The following is a 27,556-nucleotide window of genomic DNA, read 5'->3' as shown; positions in this document are numbered from 1 at the left end:
GCTAGGGCCGCACACAAAGGGAGCCCGGCCTGCGGTGACATGGGGGCGGGCCCGCCGAGGGCGGCCCCTCGCGGCCGGCGCGCGGGGACTGGGACTGCGTGGGGGCGTGCCCCACGGCCCGCCCGGCCCGCGCGCCACGGGATGCACATGGGTGGCTGCACGCCGCCGCCGCTCTAACAGGAAATGCACGCCCGACCTGGGGTGGGGTCTTTTGTGTGGTCCTGCGGGGCGTCTCGCGGGAGCCCCGGGGCGCACAGTCCACGGGGGGTGGCCCTGCACGCGACGCAAGAGTCCCTGTGCACCCGGCAGCGGGCACACGGGCTCCCGGGTTTGCACATGCTCTGGGACCAAGACTTGATGCCCGCGAACCCGGGAGTCCCGTACCCGGAGCTTGCAGGCCCGCTGGCCTGGATAGGGTTCGGGGGCCCAGTTCCCCCGGAAGCGGGCAGTTGGGTTGGGCCGGTCCCCTGACGCTGCCCTTTCTGCCCTCAGGTTTGTCGTAACACATCACCGTGAAACGTCCGGTGATGCTGGTGGGAGTTCCCCTAGAGCTGCCTGACTTGGAGGTTACCAGAGAGAACGCCCTGAATGCACTCTGCCCCAAGGAGGGGGTGCCCCACCCTCTTGGACAGGAACCCTCCTTCCGGTGGTGTCCTGGAGGCGGTGTGCGCTGGAGGCGATCTCAGAACGGGTACAGAGCTACAGGCCTGAACCCAGTTCTCCTAGGAGATTGGCAGCTCCCCGAGGCTGGCCCAGAAGGTGTAGGTTTCTAAATTCTTTAAACTGTAAAGGTTCCTCTTAATGCTTAATCCAAAAGCAGACACTCGCAGAAAACTGTTAGTGGAAATCCAGACTGAGATTCATTTAAAAAAAAGGTCTATGAGGCACTTATGCCCACGGCCCTTATGCTGAAGGAGGAGCTCTGACCATTAGCTAGAGTGATCAATGCTGTTACAAGCATCAAAACCACAGCTAAGCTCAAGACAAGGAGTGGGATGACTTCGCTGGGCAGATGGCACATGTATCATCTAACTACGAATGTTTAATATGACACTAAACATGCATACCTGTACCTGCTCAGTTCCTTCATCTGTAAAATCGGAAGGTTTGCTCTGAAATGGTCCCAGAGCATCCTTCTGCAAAGAGATCAAAGGCTTTCCCAAGAAAAAGCTCATTAGCTGTGAAATCTGGTGATCAACTCTGCACTGTTGTCCAACTGTTCTTCATGCCCAGAACACTGGCCATGAAATCCACTCTGAGAACAGAAGGGACCCACAGGCAGGTCGTGGCCTGGGCTTTCAAGGAAGGCAGAATATGTGTGGCAGTGACCTTGTAAATAAAACTCAGGAGGCTTCTAGCTGGGAGTCAGCAGGAGTGAGTAAACAGGGATGTCAGTTTTACTGAGTGGATTTTGAAGTCTGTACGAAATGTATACACCCACTGACACTATGGGAAGAAATCCCAGGAGACTTGCTCTTTACTGAAACGTATCTATTCTGAGTTTCCTTCCTCCCTTCTTACAGTTTTCACAATCCACTCAAGGTTAACAAAAACAAAAAGCAAAAGAATATCCCCCTCCTCCACATCACTCCATCCCCCCAAATCTCAGCTTTTAAAAAGCTATCATGATGAACCAAAGTCTGTATGTGATGACCTCTTAGGAGCCATTCTACCCGGTGGGAAGCCCCTTAAAATAAAGGGGAGGGGCTGATAAAATGCTAATCATGCTTTCATTTCATTGTCATTCACTGTGGTCAGAACTGCAAAGGTACAAAGATACCCAAATACCATCATACATCAAGAGAGAGAGGTAAGGAAGTGGGACTTTGTCTTTACGGTCTCTCCCATTGCTTATGAGGAGTGCAAGATTACCTAGACTTGTCTTTGGGCCAATTTCTTTTGAACTCCCAAAAGCTCTTTTCCGTATTTAAGGAAGTAAAAAGACACGGTTCTCATTTACCATGGCGCAAAGAAGAGAATGGGAAAATGCTGATTAAACAGAAGCTGTAGCTAACACAAACTTCCTTCCACCACATCATTTCTGAACTAGAAGGGGCCTCAACCGACCCCCTCACTTCACAAGTGAGGAAATGGAGACCCAAAGAAAACTAGGAAGTGGCTCTCAAGCCCAGGGTCCCTTATATAATAACACCACCCAGAGACACCCCACCACCACCACCTTCCAGGGGTCCAAGGAGTAATAGCAGCTAATATTCACTAACCACAGTTGAAGGGCTAGAGCCAGTGCTGAGTGTTCTGTAGACATTATCTCATTTTTTTTTTTAAAGATTTTATTTATTTATTTGACAGAGATAGAGACAGCCAGCGAGAGAGGGAACACAAGCAGGGGGAGTGGGAGAGGAAGAAGCAGGCTCATAGCAGAGGAGCCTGATGTGGGGCTCGATCCCTTAACACGGGGATCACACCCTGAGCCGAAGGCAGACGCCCAACTGCTGTGCCACCCAGGCGCCCCGACATTATCTCATTTGTCCTTTACGCAGTCCCATCAGGTATGTACCACTGCTCACCCATTTTATAGAAGAGGAAACTTAGGCATATTGCTGCTCAGAAATGAAAGGACCTGGATCTGAACCCGCAGGCAGCTGGAGCCTGGAGCCTGGAGCCAGGGCTGTTAATCACACCACTCCAATGCCCCACGCCAGAGACAAAAGAAGAGGATGCCAAATGAGACCGATGTAAGAATCCAAGTGAAAAACTCAGACTTAATGTAGAGTTAAATTAACTGTCCCTTATTAAATTTTGCAAATGCTGTATTCTTGGTTCAAATTCAATTTCAAGGCAGATAGGTATGGTTTTGGTAACCTTTGGTAACCAAACTGCTGTCTGATCATCCGTCTGGGCCAACTCTGGAAGTAGGAAACCAGGATTAAGACACAATAATGCAGTGGGTTCTCTCCAAACATTAAGAAGGCTCCTGCCAGCCACTATCCTAACACCTCTTAAAAATTCCTCCTCTGACCCTTGCAAAGAACTTCTTACTCCTTTGCTTCCCTCGATCAAGTTTCCTTTAGCTAACTGGCACACACAATTATCCAACATTTGTTTTGTATTAATAGCATGCTGGGCTGTATATAAAATACATTATGTTAGCCTTGGCCCAGTAGAATTGCCATCTGAAAATTTAGTGTTTACATTGTGCTTTAGGCTTGTCCTTTCTCCCTCTTGACCTCATCTTTGAGTGACCCTAAGAGCTGAACACTCTCCTGGCTCCACTTAGCCAAGGCTTATGTTCTTAGAAAGAGCTTCCCAAAGCTGATGCCACCCGGGCAGTTGGAGCTTGCCCTGAGCGAGGAGGATCCAGAACTTTCACCAAGTGGTCAGGAAATAAATAAAAACAGATGGGAGCAGAATCAGCCCTGGTCACGGTGGGCACCCACTTCCCCACTTTCTCTCCAAGTGTCATTTAATTTTCTGGTCTGCCTACCAGACCATGAGACACCAGGAATGACCCCTGTTTGCCGATTGTGCCCAGAATTAGCCACACTGTCTCCAGTGCAGGCACAGGCGGTGAGTTTAGGTTAAAGGAGGGAAGCCATCCTTTCCATCCCCATTCCCGGGGACAAGAGACAAGCTGTTCCCCTGGACTCTGGACTTCCCTAGGACAAGGGTCTCTCCTGCAGGTTGCCCCTTTCCTTGAGCCCATGTCGAAAAGGGCATGGCTAAAGCTTGGGAACGTTATTGCCCAGAGGATCGGGGCAGGGAAGGAGAATGAATTCTCTGTGTCCAGCCCTGTCACTGGCTGGCATTCTCCTAAACCAGTGGACCCCATTTGTAAACATGCCCCTAAGGAGGGAACAGAAATGACAGAACAGGCACACGAAGGGTAGCTTCCTAGTCCAAGTAATAATTTATACTTAACAAGCAACAGAGAATGCATGTTTCAGTTATTTCACTGTATTTTCCCATTTGTCTCTCTTTCAATAGGGGTTTTCCCCCTTAATGGAGAAAAGAGGTCTCTTGGTGATTTATTTTTCAAATAAAATGTAAATAAGAGGAATTTTTACATTGTGTCACATAGCAACTTAGGACTGATTCCAGGGTTGCCTGGATTATGGTTCAAAGAGTGTCTGTATGACAGACCAAGGGCTGCAGTGATTTCTGTTGAGGAAATTACTAACGTTATTTAATTGCTTTCTATTTTCCCCCTGGAGAGTCATTCCACAAGCATTTAAAAACCATGCATATTTGTCATATGGGTCCTTTAAACAGACTGAGCTTTCTGTTAAATGGGGTTCCTCTCCTAATAATGTCTCTTTACGTTACCAAAATCAACCAACAAATATTTACATTCACTGGAAGATTTGTGACAGGGGACGGGATTTTTTTTTTTAAAGATTAACTAATTTAACAGGTGACCGGCATTGATCTGAGAAATGTTTTCCCACCATCCACCCCATTTCCAGTTCATTTGCTGACCTTAGGAAGTTACTTCCCTTCCATACTCATTGCCCTACAAAAATCCAGGCTAAGGCTGAGCACTCAATTTGGACGAAATAAATGAGTTCACTTTACAAACCCCTCTCCCCTGGAGCTCCAGGGGGACTAGAAGGGGCTAAAAATATATAAAATGCAGCATAATTCTGGCTTACAACCAAGACTTCTGTAACTTAAAAATATTTTTCTTAACAAGACCAAATCTCCCCTCACTTGATTTCCTTCCCAACCAGACACCTATCCCATTATCGGTCTCACCATCCTCCAGAGAAGCACCTCAGAGAATCGGGATAAAAAGCTCTGTGTTTTCAAAGGAAAAGACTAAATCCAAAGATCACTCAAGATGGGATGATAAAGTAGACAGACAAGAGGCTAAACAGGAGTAAAACTGTGTTCATCATTGACGGGCAGCTCTGTTCCTGACAGCCAAATTGTGGAACAACCCAAATTCCATCCACTGATGAATGGGTGAACAAAATGCGGCATAGCCATACAATGGGATACATACGGATATATTTTTTATCCGCCACCACTTAAGAGTGATCATAAGTTCCTATTCCTGAAAGGTAACCTGGTTAGGAAATGTAGGTCCTAAACCCTGGGGTATGTTGAAACTAACCAGACCTGAGAGTTGAATCACTTCTTAAATGAGCTGCTAACAGGCACGGTGGTGGGCTGATGGGCTGATGGGCTCCGATGGTGCTCTAATGCCTTTCTTTTAGAGAAGCCTGACAAACGCAAATGTACTGTGGCTGGGTGGCTGGGAGTAGGGATGGGGGATCTCTTTCTCTTCCTCTCTCTCTCTCTCTCTCTCTCTCTCTCTCTCTCTCACACACACACACACACACACACACACACACACACACTCTTTGACTACAGCCATAGGCCCTCTCTTCATTTACCAAGCTTGCTTTCCTTGAAAAATGGCTCATCTCCAGCAGGCCAATTTGCCTGGAAAAGCCCCCTGGATCTATGAAAACCCATGAGTTTATCATGACATTCAATGCAGAAAAAGCCTGACAAGCTCATCTGACACCATTTGAGGCAGCCATCATACCAGCTTCTTACTTTGAAAATTGGTATTTAAACAGGAAAGAATTGAGCATGCATACTGTCTTTTCAGGAGGAACTGTGTTTAAGGGTGGCTGCAACGGACGAGGGAAAACCCTGCTCCCCCCAAAAAAATCCAACTCAGTGATGTAAGCCAATTATTTCTCAATAATACCGGGGGGTGAGGGGGAATGCCAGCTAATTCACAAGGGAGGGATGATAGACTTTAAAGTTTCATCTTCATCTCCTGATAAAATTATCGATACAGGAAAGAATGATCAACGGGTACTGAAACCATCAGTTAATGATGGAGGGAAGCAGGGGGCCAACATTTCCCCTTCGAGATTATTCTCTGGAGGAAAGAAGGACAAACCTAACTGAATAATGAGGTATCAAACTACCATCACCTTAATCCACAACCTATGATACTGAACTTTAACCAAGCCTTTAGATCTAGTTTCCAGTTTACAGAAATTACAAGAGATAGCGGGAAAGCCACATGACACAAGGAAGCAATCAGACAAATGCATATCAGTGGAATATTCTGCAGGACACATGGTTCTGTCTTCTCTACAAATCAATGTCCTGAGAAAGGTCTGGATTGAAAGAGAACTGAAAACAGATTCAATGTACAGTCCTGGATGGGAGCCTGGTTTGGATAAGGCATCTGCAAAGGATAATTTGGAAAATCTCAATATGACCAGACATTAGGTGGTATTAAGGAACTGTAAATTCTGGTAGGTGTAATCACATGGTTTTAGCTGTGTAGAAAAATATTATTCTTTGCAGAGATGCAAGCCAAGTATTAACCAAATGGGGCAGAATATCATGATGCCCATAACTTTCTAAAGAATACTTCTTCATGAAAAAATAAAGTGAGGGGCACCTGGGTGGCACAGCGATTAAGCGTCTGCCTTTGGCTCAGGGCGTGATCCCAGCGTTCTGGGATTGAGCCCCACATCTGGCTCCTCCGCTATGAGCCTGCTTCTTCCTCGCCCGCTCCCCCTGCTTGTGTTCCCTCTCTCGCTGGCTGTCTATCTCTGTCAAATAAATAAATAAAAAATCTTTAAAAAATTTTAAAAAAATAATAAAGTGAGTTCAAAAGAAGTAACGCCCACCCTTTCACACCCATTAGGATGGCTATTATCAAAACCAGAAAGTCACAAGTGTCTGCAAGGATGTGGAGACACTGGAGCCCTTGTGTGCTCCTGGCGAGAATATAAAATGATGCAGCCACTATGGAAAATGGTACGCAGCTCCTCGAAAAAATTAAACATATAATTACCGTATGATCCAACAATTCCAGTTCTGGGTGTACATCTAAAAGAACTGAAAATAAGGACTCAAAAAGATGTGTATACACCCATGTTCATAGCAGCCTTATTCACAGTAGCAGAAGGTGGAAACAACCCAGTGTCCATGGGTAGAATAAATAAACAAAACATGGTCTATCCAGACATCGGAATCCTGCTCAGCTTGAAAGGCAAAGGGGACTCCGACACCTGCTACGACCTGGATAAGCCTCGAGGACATTATGCTGAGTGAAATAAGCCAGTCACAAAAGGACTAATACATATGATTCCACTAACATCAGGTACCTAGAATTCATAGAAACAGTAAGTAGAAAGGGAGCTGCCAGGGGCTGAGGGAGGAGGAAGGGGGACTTAGTGTTTAAGGGGTCTAGAGTTTTACTTGCATATGACAAAAAAAAAAGCTCTGGCAATGGACGGGAATGATGGCTGCATAACAACTGAGCTATACACCTAAGAAAGGTTCAGTCAATTTTATGTTATATCTTTTTCCCCACAATTAAAAAATACATAATAAACATCAAAGAAAAAGAAATAAAGAACACCCTCCCCCAGAAGAACAGATCAATCAGTAGGGAACACTCAAACCTACAAGCCGCTCGGCGGTCCCATCCTGTCCCATAAACATTAACCAAGACAGAAATGAATCTAAATGATCTCAGCTCCCTTCAAAGTGTTTTGCTGTTTCGTTAGTTACATGCATTGGTGGAGAAGGTCAGTGGTTTAGAGCAAGTTTTACTACAGCTTTCACTTCTCACCTACCTTCCTCATGTATAATTAAAGTTCTCATCTCAACAAATGCACTTCCCTTGTCACCTGGAGAACAAGAAGCCAAGTGAAACAATGCAAATATTTCACCTCTGTTCCCCTATTCATGCCCTGATTTTCCCTAGATCACCTGAATTTGGAGAACACATTACCTGACAACATCATCATTTCGTAGTACACACATCCGTCCTTCTAACAAAGCCAAATTAGAGAGTGGGGGGCAGGGGGAATAACAGGACATGAACATGACAACTTATTCCCCAGGTCAATGATCAAGTATCCTCCTTTAAAAACAGGAAATATATGATGACATTCGACAAAAAGGAAAGTCTGAAGGATAGGCCATTGTTCCAGAAATAAAACCACGATAATGGCAGGCAATCACTTACGGTGCCTGCCTGGCTTTCTAATTACCCCACCAAAGGCAGGAGCCCGCAATATTTCAATTGCTTTCCAAGAATTTGTCTTTGGCATTATTAACACAGACAGCTGAGCAGGTTATCAGACTAAGAAAGAAATCCTCTGCTGCAGACTTTAATTACAGGTTATTTCAGTGGAATGCTGACTTAAAGTTCCAATAAAGCGGTTCTAAAATGACACAGATGTTGGCTGAGACATTCCAGGTGATTTCTAAGTCCAGTGGGATAAAGAAGGATGTTTAAATCTGAGGGACAAAAGGGTCCAAGAGTACCAAGGAGCACTGAACATTCTATTTAGCATTCTTTCAACAGTTGGCTGGGACCGGGACATAAAAATTACAGTAAGGACAGATCCACATTCTCACCATGGAGATGCAGGTAAAGGAAACACAGCCAAGAGCCTGAAATGGATTGAGTCCAATTTCATCTTTTAGAAGTGCTGGGAAAACCTTGTGATCCAGTTCATTCATTCAACAAACATTTCCTGGGCCCTTGCTATCTGGGAGCAATTGTGCATGATGGGAGACAAAAATGGAGAAGGAAAAAATTAGTAAGAGGAACTCCAGTCTCAAGAAGCGGGTGGAGGCCACAAAATGCAGAGTAGAATATAGACGTCCAGTGGAAAGAGAGACTGGGGAAGTACAGCCATCAGGATCTTGGCAGGAAATGGACGGCACCTTGGCAGCCTCACACCGGGTCATGGAGGTGAGTTTAACAGAGACTCGATTTACACAGCATAAGTAAAGTGAGGGAAACCTACAAGGTGTGGTGTTACACCCTGAGCCTAGCGACAGCCACAAGCCATTACCTCCCTTTGGCTGACGGGCTACGGGAGGGACCAGTTACTGGACATGCAGAAAGAAAAGCTGGAGAAGGCCACAAAATAGGAATTGTGGCTTTCAGAAGAAGGAAAGAGCCAACCTGCTATGATCCCATGGGGAGGAAGCTGGGGGAATAAATACCCCAACCTCGTTCTCCTCCCACATTCCCATCTCCTGCTGGTACCTCCCATTGGCTGAGCCCAACCAGAAGGCAGAGAGGCAAGAAAGCCCTTTGATGCAACCCACAGAACAGGCCAGAGAAGGCTGGAGAAGGCTGGAGAAGGGGGCTGTGGAGATACAACCAGAAAACATGCGGCCCAGGAAGCTTCCTGGTGAAGAAGGGGTTCAGCTGGGCTTAGAGGTGGAAATTTTGTACATGGGGAAGTAAGAAGGGCATTCCCAGAAGGGAAATAGCAGGACCAAAGACCAAGTAAATGGAAAATACGGAGTAATTCAGTTCCCCTGCAATGCTGAGCAGATGAGAGAAAATCTTGAGATTCTAAGGCAGAACCACAACCGAGGACTTAGGGGCTCCAGGCCGGGTCAAGGATTTGGGATGTGATTTAAAGAAGAGGGAGACTCACTGAAGGCTTGACAAGTTTTATAGGCTGAATCGTATCTGTCCCAAAATTCATATGCTGAGGTCCTACCCCCCCAGGACCTCAGAATGTGACACAGAGTCTTTACAGAAGTGATTTAGTTACAATTAGGCTCTTAGGGCCCTAATTCAGTATGACTGGTGTCCTTACAGAAAGGAAATTTGGACACAGACACATATATGGCAGAGAAACAATGTGAAAACACAGGGAAAAGACAGAACTCTTACCTACAAAAAGCCAAGGTAAAGCCACAGTTCTGTCCTGCCTACACTCATGTGTGGTGTTTCTCTAGAAACTTCTACCGTCTGGCTTGGGTTCACTCCACCAAAAAGAGAGGGCTCTGATGGGATCCTTGTCATCCGGCTCACCAGCAGGGACCACATCACATGGGTTCAGCCACCAACAAATCTGGAATTGGAGCTCACAAAAACTGGTCCACACACGGGGGTTCCAGCTTCCCCCTTCACCATCGATGAATTTCTTCCAGTTGGATTTTTCTGCTTGTTGATGTTGTATGAAACACTCCTCAGAATAAGCGGGCCATGTTTGTGGGTATCCGTTCATCACAGGTTTTTGCTGCCCTCCTGGGAACCTACTGGACTTCACAGATGACTCAGCTGTCACTGAGGAAAACCCTGAGGATTCCAGACAAGGACCCCAGATTGTTTTTCATTTGGTTCCCCTCACTGTGTCCTCCCCACCCTCCACTTGTTCTCTCTCTTGCCTTCCTTTGCTCTGCTGGTGCTGGAGCTCCCACTGCCAGCCCCCTCCTGCCTGTGAGCATCACACAACGTGCCCTCGGAGGCTGCTCTCCCCTGGACTTTCCCAGCTCTCAGGAAGCTGGAAGGACTGGATGCCCCCTCCTTCTACCTTGAGCCTGTGGCCTCAGCAGCTTCAAACCCTCAGGGGCACAGTCTAAGGCAACAGTCCCCCACAGTGCCTAGGACTTCTCCCTTCAGGGGAGTGAGGAAGGGACACAGAAGGAGAAGCACTTTCTCAAACCAGCCATTTCAGTGCAGCCCCATGACTCCTTTGGGGGAGATGAAGCCACTAGGATCTTTGCTTGAGATGAAGTTTTTGCAGCAGCCAATAGTCACCGAAGGATGGGAACTGTCTCTAAACGATTCACCCCTTCCCCTGCTGTCACTGGCTGACGGCCTACTATTGAGGTATTTTACAGACAGCATCTCACAGCAACTCTGCAGGAAAGGCACCATTAGCCCATTTTACAGACAAGTAAACTGAGGCTTGGACTTGTCCACAACCACACAGCTTGTCTGTGGCAAAGCCAGGGTTTAATCCCCAGATCCATCTGACCCCAGAGCCCACCTGGTCCTGCATGAGAATTACCTGCCAAGCATCAAGAAAGTGTAAACTCCCAGGCCCCAACCCAGACCTACTACATCTCAGCGTCCCAGGCCAGGCCCAGGAAGCTGGGGCTTTTGTTTTGTTTTGTTTTTTTAAGTTCCCCAGGTAAAGCTGATGCCCCTAGCTGGAGGACTGGCTCTCATTAGACAATGATGCCTTTCTGGGAAACTACCTGGCCCCGAGTAGGCAACAATAAAAGGCCTTCATTATCGTCATCCTCCTCCTCAACTCAATTACTCCAGGGGTGATAGGAATTGAGAGCGGGGCAGAGAAAGAACAGGAAGTACACAGGGCCTCCTTTTACTGAACTATGGGCCTCTCTTCAGGTAGAGGCTGCGTGTCACTCCAGAGGGACCCCACACTTCTCAGGCCTCCCAGAGCTCAATGACCAAATACAGAGGAAGGGGAAGAGAAACAAAGTAGAACCAAGGGTAACACAGATATTAGGTGCGTGCGTGCGTGCGTGCGTGCGTGTGTGTGTGTGTGTGTGGCTTCCTGCCGTGGTTCCTGTGTGGCCCCATAATGTCCCTGTTAGGAGGCCGATCCCTTAACTGAAAAGGGCTGTCCCACGTCCCCTATCAGAGTACTTGTTCATACCTACTCTAGCCTCTGCTCCTACACTTCAGAAAAATTGCCAATAATTGAAATTCAAGTGGCAGCCCAGCCTGGCCACTCGAGATAAGCAGCAGGATTCAACACCAGGCTCACTCTCCAGGGGCAGCTGAGGCTCCGTCTCCCCTCTTTCCTCAGTTTCCCTCCCTGTGAATGACCCAGCAAGCTGGCTGGGTAGAGGTGTCTGGCTGGTGAGCAGAAGGTCAACTTGCTAATAAGGCTGAGGTCAAAGGTCGGGCCTCAAATGAGCTCAGTTCCCTTGGCTTGGCTCTAAGGTCACAGACAGGCCCCCAAAATCCCGCCACCTGGTCATAAAAGAAGTGTAGACGGATCCAAACACATCCATCACCGCTGGTGGAAACAGCCAATCGGGTGAATGATGACGGATGGCGGTTCAGTAGCATCTCTGATTTGAAAGAGGGCGGCATCAGAAATGACCTCCCGGCACCTAATCAGTTCCAGAAAAGGACTTTGTTCTCCGGGAGGCAAGGTGGGAGATCAAAGCATTTCTTGCTAATCATCATTTAGCATTAATTACTTGTTAAGTAACCTGACCCAGACCCAATATTGCTCCCTACGTCGCATCCTGACAGCCTCAACGAGCACCCTTGATCTTTCAACCCAACCTGAACGGAATTGGGAGCAAGCCGACTGCGAACCTGGGAACGGAGAGACCCCGGGCGGCCCAGGCAGTCAGTTCACTTCTACTTTTCCTGTTAACTTTTTAACCCCACCAGCCAGGAAATGCAGACCTAGGGCGCCGTGCCTCCCCTCCGCCTCCCCTCCCCCTCCCCTCTGCCACATTTCACTGAGTTCCTCAGATCTGGGGACTAACACCTCACGATTCCCGTGGCCCAAGGCATACCAGCATCCGTCTCTGAGTCCCCAGTCTCAACTGCACCCATGGAGGTAACACAACCCACACCTCCTAGCCTCCCTGCGAGGACCAAATATGATGTAAAAAAGACATCTAAAGACGGGTGCATAGATTGAGGAGGAATACCCAGGGGGGTTTGGGCTGTACTGGCGATAATTTATTTCTAGAGCTGAGTGGGGGGCCATGGTATTCATTATTATACTATTGACATCTTTTTGCAGCTCTGAAATAACGTATGACAAGTGCCATGAGTTGAATGGGGTTCCCTACCACCACCACCCCAGCCCCAGCACACCACCAAATTCTCACATGGAAGCCCTAACCCCTGGGACTGGGGAATGTGAGTGCCTGGAGATAAAGTCTTTCAAGAAGTAATGACGTTCAACTTAGGGTGGGTCCTAATTCAGGAGGACTGGTATCTTCTAAGAGATTAGCACACAGACGCACAGAGGTCAGACCATGTGACCCTACAGAGTGACAACGCTATCGACAAGCCCAGGAGGCAGTCATATATCCTGCCAACTGACATCTTGTTCTCAGACTTCTGGCCTCCAAAACTGGGAGAAAATGAATTTCCATCCTCTGAGCCACGCACACAACGTGTGGCACTGCGTTATGGCAGCTTTTGCAAACTCCTACGATAAACTTCAAATGAGTTCGAGAAATCATAAGGTAAATTAAAAAGACGGTGCTGGTATGGCTCTAACCAAAAAGACGGATAATATGCGTTGGCAACGCTCTGGGTAAACTGAAAGTCTCGTATGTAGCTGGCGGGAACGAAAAAGGGTGCAGCCGCTCTGGAAAAGAGTCTGGCGGTGCCTCAAAAAGTTAAACACAGCGTTACCATGTGACCAGTCCATTCCCCTCCCAGGCGCCGGCCCAAGAGAAATGAAAACACGTGTCCGTGTAAAAACTTGTGCACGCATGTTCACAGCACCGTTATTCACAACAGCCAAAAGGCAGGCACAGCCCAAATGTCCCTCAACTGGTGAGTGGATAAACAAAGTGCGGTATAGACACACGATGGAATATTATTCAGCCATAAACAGGAATGAAATACTGACAGATGCTACAATGTGGATGAAGCCTAAAAATATTTTACTAAGTGAAAGAAGCCAGTCACAAAAGGTCAAGTATTGGCTAATTCCATTTACATGAAATGTCCAGAGCAGGCAAATCCATAGAGATAGAGAGATTAGTGGTTGCCAGGGGCTGGGGGAAGGGAAGACTTAGAGGTGAGGGTACTGAGAGATGATGGGATTTCTTTCAGAGGGTATGAAAATGTTCTAAAATTAGATTGTGGGATAGTTGTATAACTCTTTGAATATACTAAAGAGTGAGTTGTACACTTTAAGTGGGAGCACTGTATGGTAAGCATATTATATTTGTTTTATAAGGTGTTAAAAAAAAAAAACCCACTCTGGTATCTCCCCCAAAGTACTGTTAAATAGTGAATGCTCTCTCTTTACCCTTTACCAGCCTAAGGGCTCCAGTGTCTCCCCCCACCCCTCCAGATTTGATGATACCAGCCACACAACCTTGTGTATAGCCCAGCGCGTAGACACCAATCCTCCACAAAAAATCTTAGGTAAGGGCTACTCCCACCCCCCAGAAGCCATTTCCAGCCCTCTGGAGGAAAGGGGGCAGAGGCAGGATGTTTTCTGTTTTTTTTTTTTTATTGCCCGTAAGCCTCTCAGGAGTAAACTGGAGGGTCTCAGGCACGGAGGACAGTCCACATTAGTAGTCCTGAAGTGATTTCCCCCAGGCAAGCTCATTTGGACCCCTCCATTAATTCTGGGATTACACTGGGTAGTGGCAAGTTTGTTTTTGAAAAGCCCATGTTTTGCAAACCCTAATTCCGCGCCCCCCCCCCCACCAGCCCCGGAGTAATTCCTCAGCTGGGAGGGAAGCAGGCAGTGAGGCAAAGCCACAGTTTCCTTTTTGGGTTCAGAGCAGCCGTGGGGCCTGGCTGCGTTGTTGCAAGGTGCTATGTCTGCAAGTATAGCTTGTGGTCTCAGAAATGGCAGTCGTATTTATTGCCCATGTAGGGGAAAGTGAACATTAAAACCCCATACACTTCCACGGATCAGGAAACTAAAGGCAGGAGCTATGAAGGCGAATCCTTTTTTCAATTCTCCCATCACCTAAAGTCCTACTAAGCTTCAAAGAGAATTAGAATTTACCCATAAGTAACAGGGACCCTTTTCCCCAGCAAATCCACATTCTGGAATATACCTTAAGAAGATAACCAAACAAAGGTGGAAAGAATAACCCAGAACATCACTGTCCAACAGAAATAAAAAGTCAGTACCATGCATGTACTTTTACACTTTTTTGTAGCCACGTTTAAAGAGGCAAAAAGAAAAAGGTGAAATACTAATAATCTATTTTGTCTAACCAATAGATCCAAAATATGACCACTTCCACTAGAGTTGACAGATGTAGCAAATAAAAATGCAGGACACCCAGTGGAATTTCAGATGAACAATGAATAATCGTTTCCAGCATAAGTATATACCATGAGCTATGTGGGCTATACTCACACTTAAAGTTTTATCTGTTGTTTACCCAAAACTTCACATTCAAATGGGTATCCTTTTTAAAATCTGGCAACTTTAATTTTAAATCCAATCAATATAAAAAATAAATTAATAAGTAATTTTACAGTGTTCTTTGCACTAAGTCTTTGAAATCTGTTCTGTATTTTACACTTAGAGCACATCTCACTTTGGGCTTGCCATATTTCAAGTGCTCAGCAGCCATATAGCTGGCAGCTACCATTTTGGACAGCACAGATCTAGAACATTCCTCTAAATGTCTCTTACAACAGAAAAAAAAAAATCAGAAAAAATACCCATCAGTGAAGAGGCTGCTTAAGTCACAACTAATGTTTAAAGAGCACTAACCACTGGTCAGTCCTAGTCCTCAGAACTTTGCATGCATTCCTCTATTTTTTTTTTCTTTATAGTTAACCAGAAACAAATTCAACAATGCATTATCTCATCTAGTCGTCCCAACAACCATTCCAAGTAGATGGTGGTATAGCCCCTTTTTACAAACGAGGAAAGCGAGGTTCAGGGAGTTTCTAGAACTTGCTCAAGAAAGTGGTGAGGCCGAGTGTGGACAGATAGGTGGCTACATACATGTCCCACCCCAGCACGGACTTTGGAAGAAGACACACCAAAACGTTACTGGTTTTCTCTGGACTTTGAGGTGGGCACTGGTTAGCAGTTTGGTCTCTGCTGTCACACAGGCTGATCGTCCCACCCTCGGCTCTGCCAAGTGCCCTCACAAGTGACTTGACCTCTGTAAGCCTCAGTTTCCTCATCTGTAAGTCTAAAGAAGGTAAGGGATGCAGATGACCAGGTAAAGCAACTTGCTCCTGGTAGGTCCTCAGCAACATTACTACCGTTCTCCCTAGGGTCTTTGCCCTTTCCTATTTGATTAGACTTTTCCAAGGTGAGCATCAATCCGTTTTAAAAGAGAAAAAAGTTACTTTCAAAGGACAGGAAACAGGCCTTGAAGCACCTGGAGGAAAAAGAGAGGGAAAGAAAAAAAGAAAGGAGAGAAGGAAGAAGGGAAAGAAGTCACCTAAGTACAGGGAAAGGTGAAGCATCACTCCCCCGCAGTTTTCTGAATGACCACCAGGGGGCACTGCCTGCAGTTTCCACAGCTAGGGAAAATGATCACGTTCAACAAACAAAAACTTACAATAGACAGATCACCAAAACCATTCATCTTAACTGGGGTACCCTCTGCCAGAAGTCCTCAAGGAAAAGCTGCCAACATTCATCTTACAGGAGATGTGAAAGGCAATGAGAATGGTCTCCCAGCTGCAGACGATCTGCGTCTTACCTTTGGAGTCTTCTTTGGCCAAGTGACTACAGGGACCCCAGTGATGGCCAGACTGGGGTCGTCATCCGCATGCTCCTTCAGGACATTCTGTGGCCAAACAAAGGAGCCATATTAGCCCAGAATAGAGGAGAGGTCCCTGAAGGGGACCCTTGCAATATTCCCCTTCCCAAAAAATTTTTAAAATGCAAATCACACACCTCCCTATGACTTCCATGAATGTATCACTCACTGATCATATTTATGATTCCAAACGTTTGTCTAGAGCGCCATGACCTCCCTATGACTTCCATGAATGTATCACTCACTGATCATATTTATGATTCCAAACGTTTGTCTAGAGCGCCATGGACTCTCACGCACACAATCTCACTCAATTCTTACCAAGTACCCTTACCAAGGCCAGGGCACTAGGGTGCTCGAATGTACACAAAGTCAACTACATATGCAGAGAAACAAAAAACAAAACCAACCACGAGGTCTTGACACCTGTGAGACCTCTTTTCTTCCATCAGCCAGCAAGCCATGTGTATTCTAATCCTGGGGTGTAAAGACATGTCATTGTTTGTTACAATATGGACCATAAACACAAGTAGATCCTTAATCTGGTTTGACCAGGGATGGAGTCATCTGACCAAATGCTGGCAGAAAAGTGGGCTGTGACAGATACCCTCCCAGGCTGTGCAAGGGTCTCCCGTATGGTGCAGTGTTCACACCTTTGTGGGTGGTCTGCAGGCTTTTCAAAAATCTCCCAGATTTTGGCCTTATGTGGAGGCTCATTTTCGATGAGATCGGGCATGTTCAGGGTGGTACGGCCGTAGACTGGAGGCTCATTTTAGAACCTCATCCAGGTGTAAGATGCTGCTCCACTGAATTATCGCTAAGTTAGAAGTGAGGCAGTCAAGGCTCAGACAGACTCAAAGGACTTGGATGCTGCCCCAGACCAGAAGGGCAGAGCCCCCAAACCCCACTCTCCAGCACCAGACTTCTCACCCCATGACCACTTCACCCATGGGTTTTTTGGTTGCATCCACAGTGTGCCATGAAAAAGCACTGAGGGACAGACAGATCTGCCACTGGCCTATTCTGACCTTGACTGTTACTTTTTGGATTGTACAAAAACATTCCTGCAGGGACATTTTAAACAGAGAAAGTTTCACGATAAAACTTAACAGGAGGAGGAGAAGAGCTCAAATGAGAAATACAAGTAAGGATTACTTTAACTCACTTTCCCTCATCTATTCACTGGAAATGAATCCAACTCATTTCTAATTTGTTCTATTGTCTTAGTCTTCTCATCATCCTGTGGTTCCCAGATTTTTCAAGATGTGTCTACTATGCCAAATCCACCTGCGGGAGGGGGCAAACAGGACGGTGACCAAAGGTCAAGTTCAGGGTCGGTCTGGGTTCAATTCTCAGCCCATACAGCTCTCTCCAAGTCCAGCATCAATGTCACCGATTTATAAATGCTGTTTATAAATGTACTGGTTCACGCTCTATCCCTAGCTTCGCACAATGACTAACCTCCAGTAAGCCAGCAGTAAATAACTTTAAAAAAATAAATAAAGCCACAAATCCCCAAAGAGGGACTGTCTACAAAATCCCTGACCAGTACGCCTCAAATCTGTCAAGGTCAGCAAAACCAAAAAAACCCAAACAAACAAACAAAAAAAAACCACGTCTGAGAAACGGTCACAGCCAAGAGGAGCCTAAGGAGACAATTACAGAGATGGTGCTATCCTGGGTGGGATCCTGAAATACATCTAGGACACTTGGTTAAAAACTGAATAAACTCTAGACTACGGTTAGTAATAATGTATCAGTGTTGGTTTAATTGTAACCAAGGTACTCCACTAACACACCATGTTAATCCTGGGGAAACTGGCAGCTGGGGCGGGGGGGGGGGGTTACGTGGAAACTCTTTAGTATCTGCAGAATTTTTCTGTCAATCCAACACCATTCTGAAACATAAAGTCCTATCATAAAAAGCAATTTTTTAAAAAGTAGGCTCCACGCCCAGCATGGAGCTCAACATGGGGCTTGAACTCATGATCCCAAGATCAAGAACTAAGCTGAGATCAAGAGTCAGATGCTCAACCAACTGAGCCACCCAAGCGCCCCCTAAAACACCAGTCCGACAGGAGCAACAGCTACCGTAAAGGAAATTGGGATTATTAGGCTGCCAATTTTTCTAACATGTATGCAGCATATTTAACAAGAAATATGACAGGAGGGAACCAAGAATACAAGCATGATTCAGCTCCGGCATGGATTCACACGGGGCATGAAAGAGATTACTGAAGTTGGGGGCAGCAGGAACGATCCATGCCCAGGGGAAGAAGTGTTTCATCACTGACGTTATTTAGAACTGCCAGTTCCCAATGATGATAAAAAGCAGACCAATTTTTTTTTAAATCACTTTTGGTTTTGAATTAAATGGACCCCAGACATTGCACCATTAGTACACGCACCTGAGTGGGTCATTCCCACTCGGTCCACGGCTTGGAGTGGGCGGGACTGGAGAGGCGAGGGGCGAAATGGAGCCATCAGGAGCAGGCACCACCTATTCTGTTGAATGAATCTACAAGAGTAGGACGTATCGAGGGTTTGCTCGGGGCTGGGCACCGTAATTAATAAATACACCGCATCCACTCTCTCATCCAACCCTCTTGCCCACACTGTGAGATGGACCACCATCATTTCCAGATGAGAATAGCAGAGCTTAGGGAATGAGGGAACTGTCCAAGACCACTCGGCCATGAAGGGGTAGAGACGCCTCCGCTCCACGGCCTGTGCTCTAACCATGGTAGTACTCGACCTATCCTTTAAGAGGGGAGGGGGCCACGTTCCTAGCAGCATGACTCAACAGCCAAAGGACACTTGAAAACAACCCAAGTGTCCATCAGTGGATGGACGGATAAATAAAATGTGGTTTCTCTACACAATAGAATATTATTCAGCCTGAAAAAGGAAGGCAGTCATGACACTGCTGTTCATGTGGATGAACCTGGAGGACATTCTGTGGAGTGAAATAAGCCGGACACAAAAGGCCAAATAGTGCAGGATTCCACGTACATGAGGTGCCTCAAGGAGTCAGATTCATACAAGCATGAAACAGAGCGGTGGCTGCCGGGGCTCAGGGAGGGAGAAGCGGGGAGTTGTTTAATGTGCAGTCCTGACCGCTGCAGAACAGTGGGAATGTACTTGTTGCCCCTGAACGGGACATTTAAAAAATGGTTAAAATGATAAATTGTACGTGATGTATGATTTACCACAATTTTTTATTTTTATTTTCCTAGTGTTTTATTTTTATTTAAGTCATCTCCACACTCAACATGGGCTGGCACTCATGACCCCGAGATCAAGAGTCGCAGGCTCTTCCGACTGAGCCAGCCAGGCGCCCCGCCCCTGCCACAATTTTTTTAAAAGGGAGAAGAGAGTGGGGCAAAGCAGTCTCTCCCTAAGGACTGGACTTGGAGTTCTAGAAAGTACACATGGGAGACCTAACTTCTCACAGTTAAGCTATTACTGTTATGCCTATGACAACACTGGTTCTAGAGTCAGAAGACATGGGTTCAAGTTCTACAATTTGCAGACTATATGACCTTGAGGAAGCCACAGCTTAGAACAGTGATATCTAAACCCTGACTTTATGAAGTGAGATGTGATTTTACTACCATTCTTAGGAGCATTTGTTGAATGCTTGCTCTGGACTAATCCTCTCTGTGGGATAGGGCTGATTCTCCCCATTTCACAAAAGCAGAAAACTAAAGTTCAGAGGGGCTAAGTGACTTGCCCAAGGTCACACAGCTGGGGGGTGACGGAACCAACCTGACACTGACAGGTCCATCTAACTACAAGCCCAGGTGGTAACACTGGGTGATAAAGCCTCAGGAAACCATTCCAGCAACCTCTGGAGCTGATCTATACCCCATTATTGAAAAATACAACTACAGGAGACAATCCGGGCTCACATTTACCATCCAATTAACAAATACAGAAGTGAGTCACCCTTGCCTATTCTTGCAAGACAGAGAACTCATTCAGCCACTAACTCCTCTACAAAGCATTTTTCAAACTTTGCCCCAATCACAGAAGGAAGACACACATGTGCCCAAAGTGGGTCCGCACAGGCACAAGATTTTGTGGACATTTCATGGTTCTTAACAGTCCATATGAATTTCACACCCTCTTCTACAATACACCAGGGTTTTCTGTTGTTGTTTTTTTAAAAATAAGGTTTCTTGGGGCGCCTGGGTGGCACAGCGGTTAAGCGTCTGCCTTCGGCTCAGGGCGTGATCCCGGCGTTATGGGATCGAGCCCCACATCAGGCTCCTCCGCTATGAGCCTGCTTCTTCCTCTCCCACTCCCCCTGCTTGTGTTCCCTCTCTCTCTGGCTGTCTCTATCTCTGTCAAATAAATAAATAAAATCTTTAAAAAAAAAAAATAAATAAATAAAAAAAATAAAAATAAGGTTTCCCTACCCCCAAAAACAGCATTAAAAAATATATATATATTAAAATATATATTTTTTTTTCCAGGAAGATGCTCTGTGTTTAGGCAAAACCTTTCAATTCACATATATCTGTATGTAGATATCTCATATAGATACAGCTAGGTCTATCTCACCATATGGGGGGAGCAGGGGAGCCCATCACTTCCATGGGACTTCCTGCCCCCTTACCCTAATCTCAAACTCCAGGTTGGCGTGACAAACTCAAATGCTCCCAGGAACCAAGCAGATACAATGCAAGTTATCCACAGACTAGAGCCCCAAAGAGTGGTGTGGCCTAAGGCACACTGGAGGCCATAGGCCCGGTTAAGAGAAGGCAAATGCTACTCTGTTCCAAACTACTAACCTCTCATGGGAATAAAAGCCCCGCTTGATCTCTTGATTTTTTTCAGAAGAAATCAAAGATCCGGCGGTTTTATTTGAAATTGTTTAAATGCTGGCAACTGATTGAAAAATTAAAAAACAAAAACAAAGACAAAAACAAAAAAAAACCCAAAAACGAAAATGAAAACACAACTGTGAGCCAAACAGTATCTGTGGGCCAGTCTGGGCCACGGGCCACCAGTATACAAAAGCTACTCTGCGTAAGATTGAAAATAACGTCCACTCGCCTTGGTTTTCCTGGAGTTTCTCAACTGTCTCAAGATTTCCTGTCATTTCAATATCAGAGCTGGAGTCCATAACTCACAAGCAAGGTGAGGCCTCTGTGAAGGAATGTCTGGTTACAAAAAGCTATTACTGAAGGTGTAAGTATTACCAATAATAAATACATCAGCAGTGATAATAATTAAAAATTAATAGAGGGGGCACCTGGGTGGCTCAGTCGGTTAAGAGTCCCACTCTTGATCTCAGTTCAGGTCATGATCTCAGGGTCATGAATTCAAGCCTTGCTCCAAGCTGGGCGTGGAGCCTACTTAAAAAGTCATCAAAAAGTCATTTAAAAAATAAATAAATAAAAATGAAAATTAACAGAGACCTACCAAAGACCCTGGAGTGGGGTATCGCTCTCTCTCTCTCTCTCTCACACGCACACACACACACCCCCTATAGGAAACAGTTCCCCGCCATGGCCCTCAGTGGCCACCAGGAGGCGCTCAGGGTTCTGTCCCTCAGGGAAGTATTTTCACTTGTTAGTGAAAGGCTACAAGAAGAGATTATTCTAATTGGGGATTGTCTCTCTGAGAAATAAATTGTGCTGAAGAGAATCACGTCACTGGCATCCCTAGGCTCTGCCAGAATTTATACACTCCCTGGGGCTCTTGGAAGCAGAGACTACGAAGCCTGGGTGCCAGGACCAGCCCAGAGCCCTCCAGGTTACACCCTATAAACCTTCTGAGTAGGAGAGCCCGGGGCAGGCTTTCTGAAAGAGAAAGACTGGGGCCACCAGGCTCTTTCTGCTGAAACTGCCCTGTTTTTGACCCAACAAGATCACCACAGACAGCGGGTGTGCTGGGCCTCTGCTCCCTGTTACGCCAACTCTCTCAGTGGGCTTAATTGGCTAACAATGGGTTGAGGCCTCACTGCTTCGTGGGGTGGGGTATTAATAACGGATGACGATAAAGCAGAGGCAGGCATCAAGAATCAGTAACCATCAACCAAACCAACAGGTAAAGGGAGGGTAACAAGGCATGGAGCAGCTCAGACCGCTGCTCTGGGGTACCCAGCAGACGGAGGGGTCCTCCCCTTGCCACCGGCGGCTGGGTGTCAATGCCCCTTGGGCCTTCCAAGATCCCTGCCTCCGCCCCAGCCCAACCGTCTTGCACCCGCCTGTAAAAACCCATCTGTACTGGGTTGAACTGTATCTCTCAAGCAGGTATGTACCCTGGTACCTGTGAATGTGATCTTGCTTGGAAAAAGGTTCTTTATAGATATAACTAAAGATACCCAGATGAATTTATCCTGGATTTAGGGTGTGCCCCAAATCCAGTGACTGGTGTCTTTTTTTTTTTTTTTTTTGAAGATTTATTTATAAGACAGAGAGAGTGCTTGCATAGCTGGGGGCTCAGGGGAGGAGGGAGAGGAAGATAGATTCCCAAGCAGATTTTGCACTCAGCCCAGAGCCCAAGGCAGGCTCAATCTCATAACCCTGAAATCACAACCTGAGCCGAAACCAAGAGTCAGAAGCTTAACTGACCACGCCACTCAGGTGCCTCATGACTGATGTCTTTATGACAGAAAGAAGAGGGGGATTTGAACAGAGACACAAGGACAAAGGCTTCGAGAGGGCAGAGGCAGAGACCATAGTGACACAGCCACAAGCCAAGAAACACCAGGAATCACGAGAAGCTGGAAGAGCAAGGAAGAATTCCATCCTTGGAGCCTTCCCGGGGGCAGACCAGAGTGGAAGAGAGTAAGTTTCTGTTGTTTCAAGCCACCAACTTTGTAGTCATCTGTCATGGCGGCCACAGGCAACCAACACCCTACCCTAGCCATAGTGCGCTGTGGTTAGAAACCTATTAGCTACATGATCTGGGAAAGGCACCACAACTCTCTAAGTCTCAGTTTCTCCATCTAAGAAATGGGATGATAACAGTTCCCACCTTGTCAGCTTGTGGCAAGGATCATAATGCACGGAAGGCACTTGTTACGCGGTAAACACACAACAACTGTTGGCCAATCTCTTTGGCTTCTTTTCTATTTCCCACTGGACTACCTTGCCCCCGTCCTCTGTTTGCAGAATTCAACCACTTCAGAAGTTCTAAGCACAGGGAAATGTAAAGGTTATTTAGTTGGAAGGGCAGTCTAAAAGCTGATTTAGCTACATAACAGGAAGGGACAATGATGTGATTCAGGAGCCCACAACTTAATTTTGGGCCAAAAAAAGTCCCAAGGGACATGGATTGACCTACCCATGTTTCAGGTCTAGGTGTGCCCAGATGTCTGGAACTCAGGTATCCGGCCCTTTGCTGTTCTTCGTTCCCCTGAGGTGGTACAGGCAGAGAACTGGGAGTACCATGGCTTGTTTTACCATCATACTGGGAGCTTGTTAGGTGAGAGGCCTGTCTCATTCATCCTTGTGTCAATCCTCTATCCCCTCACCCCCCAACCAAAATACCAGACACAGGGCTCAGTATGACACCCAGCCCCCAGCAGGACAGCCTGAGCAACTCTTAAAGGCCAGACCCCCAGCCCGGATGAATCTGATTATGCCATTCTCTGGGCTCTGGGTCGTCTTTCGGGTGGGAGCAAGCCAGGTTTCTGGCTTCTTGGCTCCTCTGAAACAGATGTGTGCGGGGGAGGGGCGGGGGCAATTAAAAAGCCAACAGTGCCCGAGGTCTGGGCCCTACACCTTACTATTTTGCAAAACAGCAAGGCAGGGGTACTTAAACAAGCAGGTGTGTTCTGGGGTCGGGACTGATGACCCCAAGAGAGTAAAGCTGTACACACACCTTCCACAGTCATGGGTTTCACAGACACACTTGACCCTAAATGGGCCTGTTTTCATTCCTCGGTGTCTGAAATAATCATAATAATAATGACAACAACAACAACAATAACAATAATAATAATCAGCTCTAGGTTACGCACACTTAAAGGCCCTGTGCTAAGTAAGGCATTATGCATGTTGCCTTGCTGAATTTGATGAGGCAAGTGTTCTTTCTCCATTTTATCACTTTCCCCAAGAGCATTTGGGTGGTTAATGGATGGCACCTGGGACTCAGCCTGACTTCAGAAACTTTGGTCTTAAAAGATAATACCTGTTTGGATGATGTATTCTTCATTTAGGATTATTTTCTTTCCCCTTATTTTTGGGTTTTGATGAAAGAACAATATAACTGGTTTCTTTCTTTAATGTAAAAAAAAAAATATATATATATATAACACCTGAAAACAATGGCCCTCAATGCCTCTTCCAGCCCCCTAATTCCAGAGAGTCCCACAATTCTGTGCAATAAGAAAAGGGGCTGTCTGCTGTGAGCTGGCATTTTCATCGCAAGCTGACATTGTGGCAGCCAGGGGGGCATGGCATTGTGGGAAAGAGGGCCTGGCATTATTTTAGTTCACAATGACCACTGCAGAATCACCTGGCAGGGTATCTGACAAAGACTCTCCTACCGCCAACCTCAGTGGTCACAACCCACTTAGACCCAAACCCTTCACAACCTTGCCAGGCATTTTCAAGTCATCTATAGTCAATATGAGGAGTAGACCTGCCCCCAATAGCCACATGCGTTCCTTTCCTCCTATCAGGAGCCACAGCTCTCTCCCTGAGTTCTAGTAGAAAGCACAGATTCTTCTAGAAGGAACAGTATGTGGGCAACTCCCATCTTACTGTTGCCAATCCAAGCTAGAAGAGAAAAAAGACGATGATGCCTTGTGTTGAATAGTGTGCCCCTCAAGATTCATGGGCAAAACCTCAGAGTGTGACCTTATTGGGAAATGGGGTCTTTGCAGCTGCAATCACGTTAGGACCCAGTCACAGAGGATTAGGGTGGGGCCTCATCCAGTGACGGCTGTCCATATCAAGAGAAGATGACACACATAGAGGGCGAACAACCACGTGAACGTGGAGGCAGAGACTGAAGTGACGTAGCTACAAGCCAAGGGAAGCCAAAGACTGCAGGCAACTGCAAGAATCTGGAAAAGACAAGGAAGGATTCTTCCATCCTTAGAGTCTTCAGAGCAAGCACGGCCTTGATTTCAGACTTCCAGTCTCCAGAATGGTGAGAAAATAAGTTTCTGTTGTTTTAAGCCAGTCTGTGGCTCTCTGCTATGGCGGCCCTAAGAAACTTACACCCAAGGTGACCACTAACCTGGAAGACGGGTGGGGGAACTGAGAGGTGGGGGCAGAGCTTGGCAAGGGTGGGGAGCCGGCCAAAGCCAGCCTGGCTCTCCTTTGACTATTTACCTAAGAATACCTAATTTTTCTCCAAGGGTTTACTAGGAGTGCTGGGTGTTCATGACCTCACTGTCCCTCAAAATAATCCAACGACACAGATCCCTGTTATTATCCTCATTTACCAGGAAGATACTTGGGTTTCGATGGGTTAAGCACTTCAGAACCGCCAAGGGCCTATAGAATCTGGTCTTAAGAAAGATAAAGCACAGGGGCGCCTGGGTGGCACAGCGGTTAAGCGTCTGCCTTCAGCTCAGGGCGTGATCCCGGCGTTATGGGATCGAGCCCCGCCATCAGGCTCCTCCACTATGAGCCTGCTTCTTCCTCTCCCACTCCCCCTGCTTGTGTTCCCTCTCTCGCTGACTGTCTCTATCTCTGTCGAATAAATAAATAAAAAATCTTAAAAAAAAAAAAAAAAAGAAAGAAAGATAAAGCACAGCTAGTCCAACACGCTTGTTTTATCTGCAGATAAGCAGATAGGGAGAGTGACTTGACCACACAGCAAGCAGCACAGAACAGAAACCAAAATTGAACTCAAGGGTCTCGTGTCCTGATTTCTTATTCTTCCCATTAGATACAGGCCAATATCCTGCACCCCAAGTACAAGAAGTGAGTTGAAAGAAGGAAGTCACTGAGGTAACTCCTGCCAAATCCCAAGGGTTTCACAAAGACAGGGAAAGGAAATGGCTGGCTGGCTTGCTTGCTTGCTTGCTTTTAAGATTTAATTTCTTTATTAAGAGAGGGAGCACGACTGAGCAGGGCGGCGGCGGGGGGGGGGCGGTGGTGGCTAAGGAGAAGGAGAGAGAGAATCCCAAGCAGACTCTGTCCTGAGTGTGGAGCCGGACGTGGGGCTCAACCTCACGACCCTGAGCCAAAACCAAGAGTCAGATGCTTAACCAACCGAGCCACCCAGGCGCCCCGGAAATGACTTTCTTAGTTGGATTTTTACGAGATGCTGCAATCTCCCTACTTTTCACAAAGTAAATTAAGTAGGGTGGTCCTTTTGGTTTGAATCTAAATCCAGACCCCCGAAGGCAAGTTTTCAAGGTACAGGTGAGCTCTCTCGGACCTGCTGAAACCACAGGGTCACGGGAAGGACAAACTCAACTTTCAGAAGTTCTGCTCACAAAAAGGGTAAGCTAGACTTAAAAGAAGACACAAAAAAGAAAGCTTTAAGGGACAGAAGCAAGTTGCAAAACAGGCCCATCTAATTTTTTAAAAATTATGTATACGTCGGGGCGCCTGGGTGGCCCAGCGGTTAAGCGTCTGCCTTCGGCTCAGGGCATGATCCCGGCATTATGGGATGGAGGCCCACATCAGGCTCCTCCGCTATGAGCCTGCTTCTTCCTCTCCCACTCCCCCTGCTTGTGTTCCCTCTCTCGCTGGCTGTCTCTATCTCTGTCAAATAAATAAATAAAATCTTTTAAAAAAAAAAATTATGTATACGCTGGGGTGAGGGGAAAGCTCCAGAATTATGTTCAATAGATGAGTAGCAGGGTCACCTCCAGGGGGGAGAACTGAGGAGGGGGACATTTTCTGGCCTCTAGCCTCTAATGTTTAATTTTTCTTACATCGATCATGTAACACTGTAACACTTGGAACTTTTTTTTTTTTAAAGATTTTATTTATTTATTCGACAGAGATAGAGACAGCCAGCAAGAGAGGGAACACAAGCAGGGGGAGTGGGAGAGGAAGAAGCAGGCTCATAGCGTAGGAGCCTGATGTGGGGCTCGATCCCACAACGCCGGGATCACGCCCTGAGCCGAAGGCAGACGCTTAACCGCTGTGCCACCCAGGCGCCCCAACACTTGGAACTTTTACAGAGAAGAAATACCCAAAGTGGATAAACCTATAAAGACAGAAAGCCAGGGCACCTGGGTGGCTCAGTCATTAACCGTCTGCCTTCAGCTCAGGTCACGATCTCAGGGTCCTGGGATCGAACCCCACATTGGGTTCCCTGCTCAGCAGGGAGCCTGCTTCTCCCTCTCTCTCTGCCACTTCCCCTACTTGTGCTCTCTTTCTCTCTCTCTCTGACAAATAAATAAAATAAAATCTTTAAAAAAAAAAAAAAGAAA

General features: G+C 46.6%; 1 protein-coding gene across 5 annotated transcripts in view; it reads right to left on the bottom strand.

Annotated features, from left to right (window-relative positions):
- KDM2B (lysine demethylase 2B) overlaps window positions 1-27,556 on the bottom strand; it is a 128,635-nt gene that overhangs the window by 30,062 nt on the left and 71,017 nt on the right. For all 5 annotated transcript variants that reach the window (XM_034637903.1, XM_034637902.1, XM_034637900.1 and 2 more), the window contains one exon: window positions 16,135-16,221. In XM_034637903.1, the coding sequence (XP_034493794.1) occupies window positions 16,135-16,221 (87 nt within the window). The remainder of the gene's footprint in view (window positions 1-16,134; window positions 16,222-27,556) is intronic.

The sequence above is a fragment of the Ailuropoda melanoleuca genome, chromosome 12 (assembly GCF_002007445.2).
Source record: "Ailuropoda melanoleuca isolate Jingjing chromosome 12, ASM200744v2, whole genome shotgun sequence".
In the NCBI taxonomy this organism is placed as follows: Eukaryota; Metazoa; Chordata; class Mammalia; order Carnivora; family Ursidae; genus Ailuropoda; species Ailuropoda melanoleuca.
Note: the sequence above shows the minus strand (reverse complement) of the source record. Positions and strands in the feature narration are given on the sequence as shown.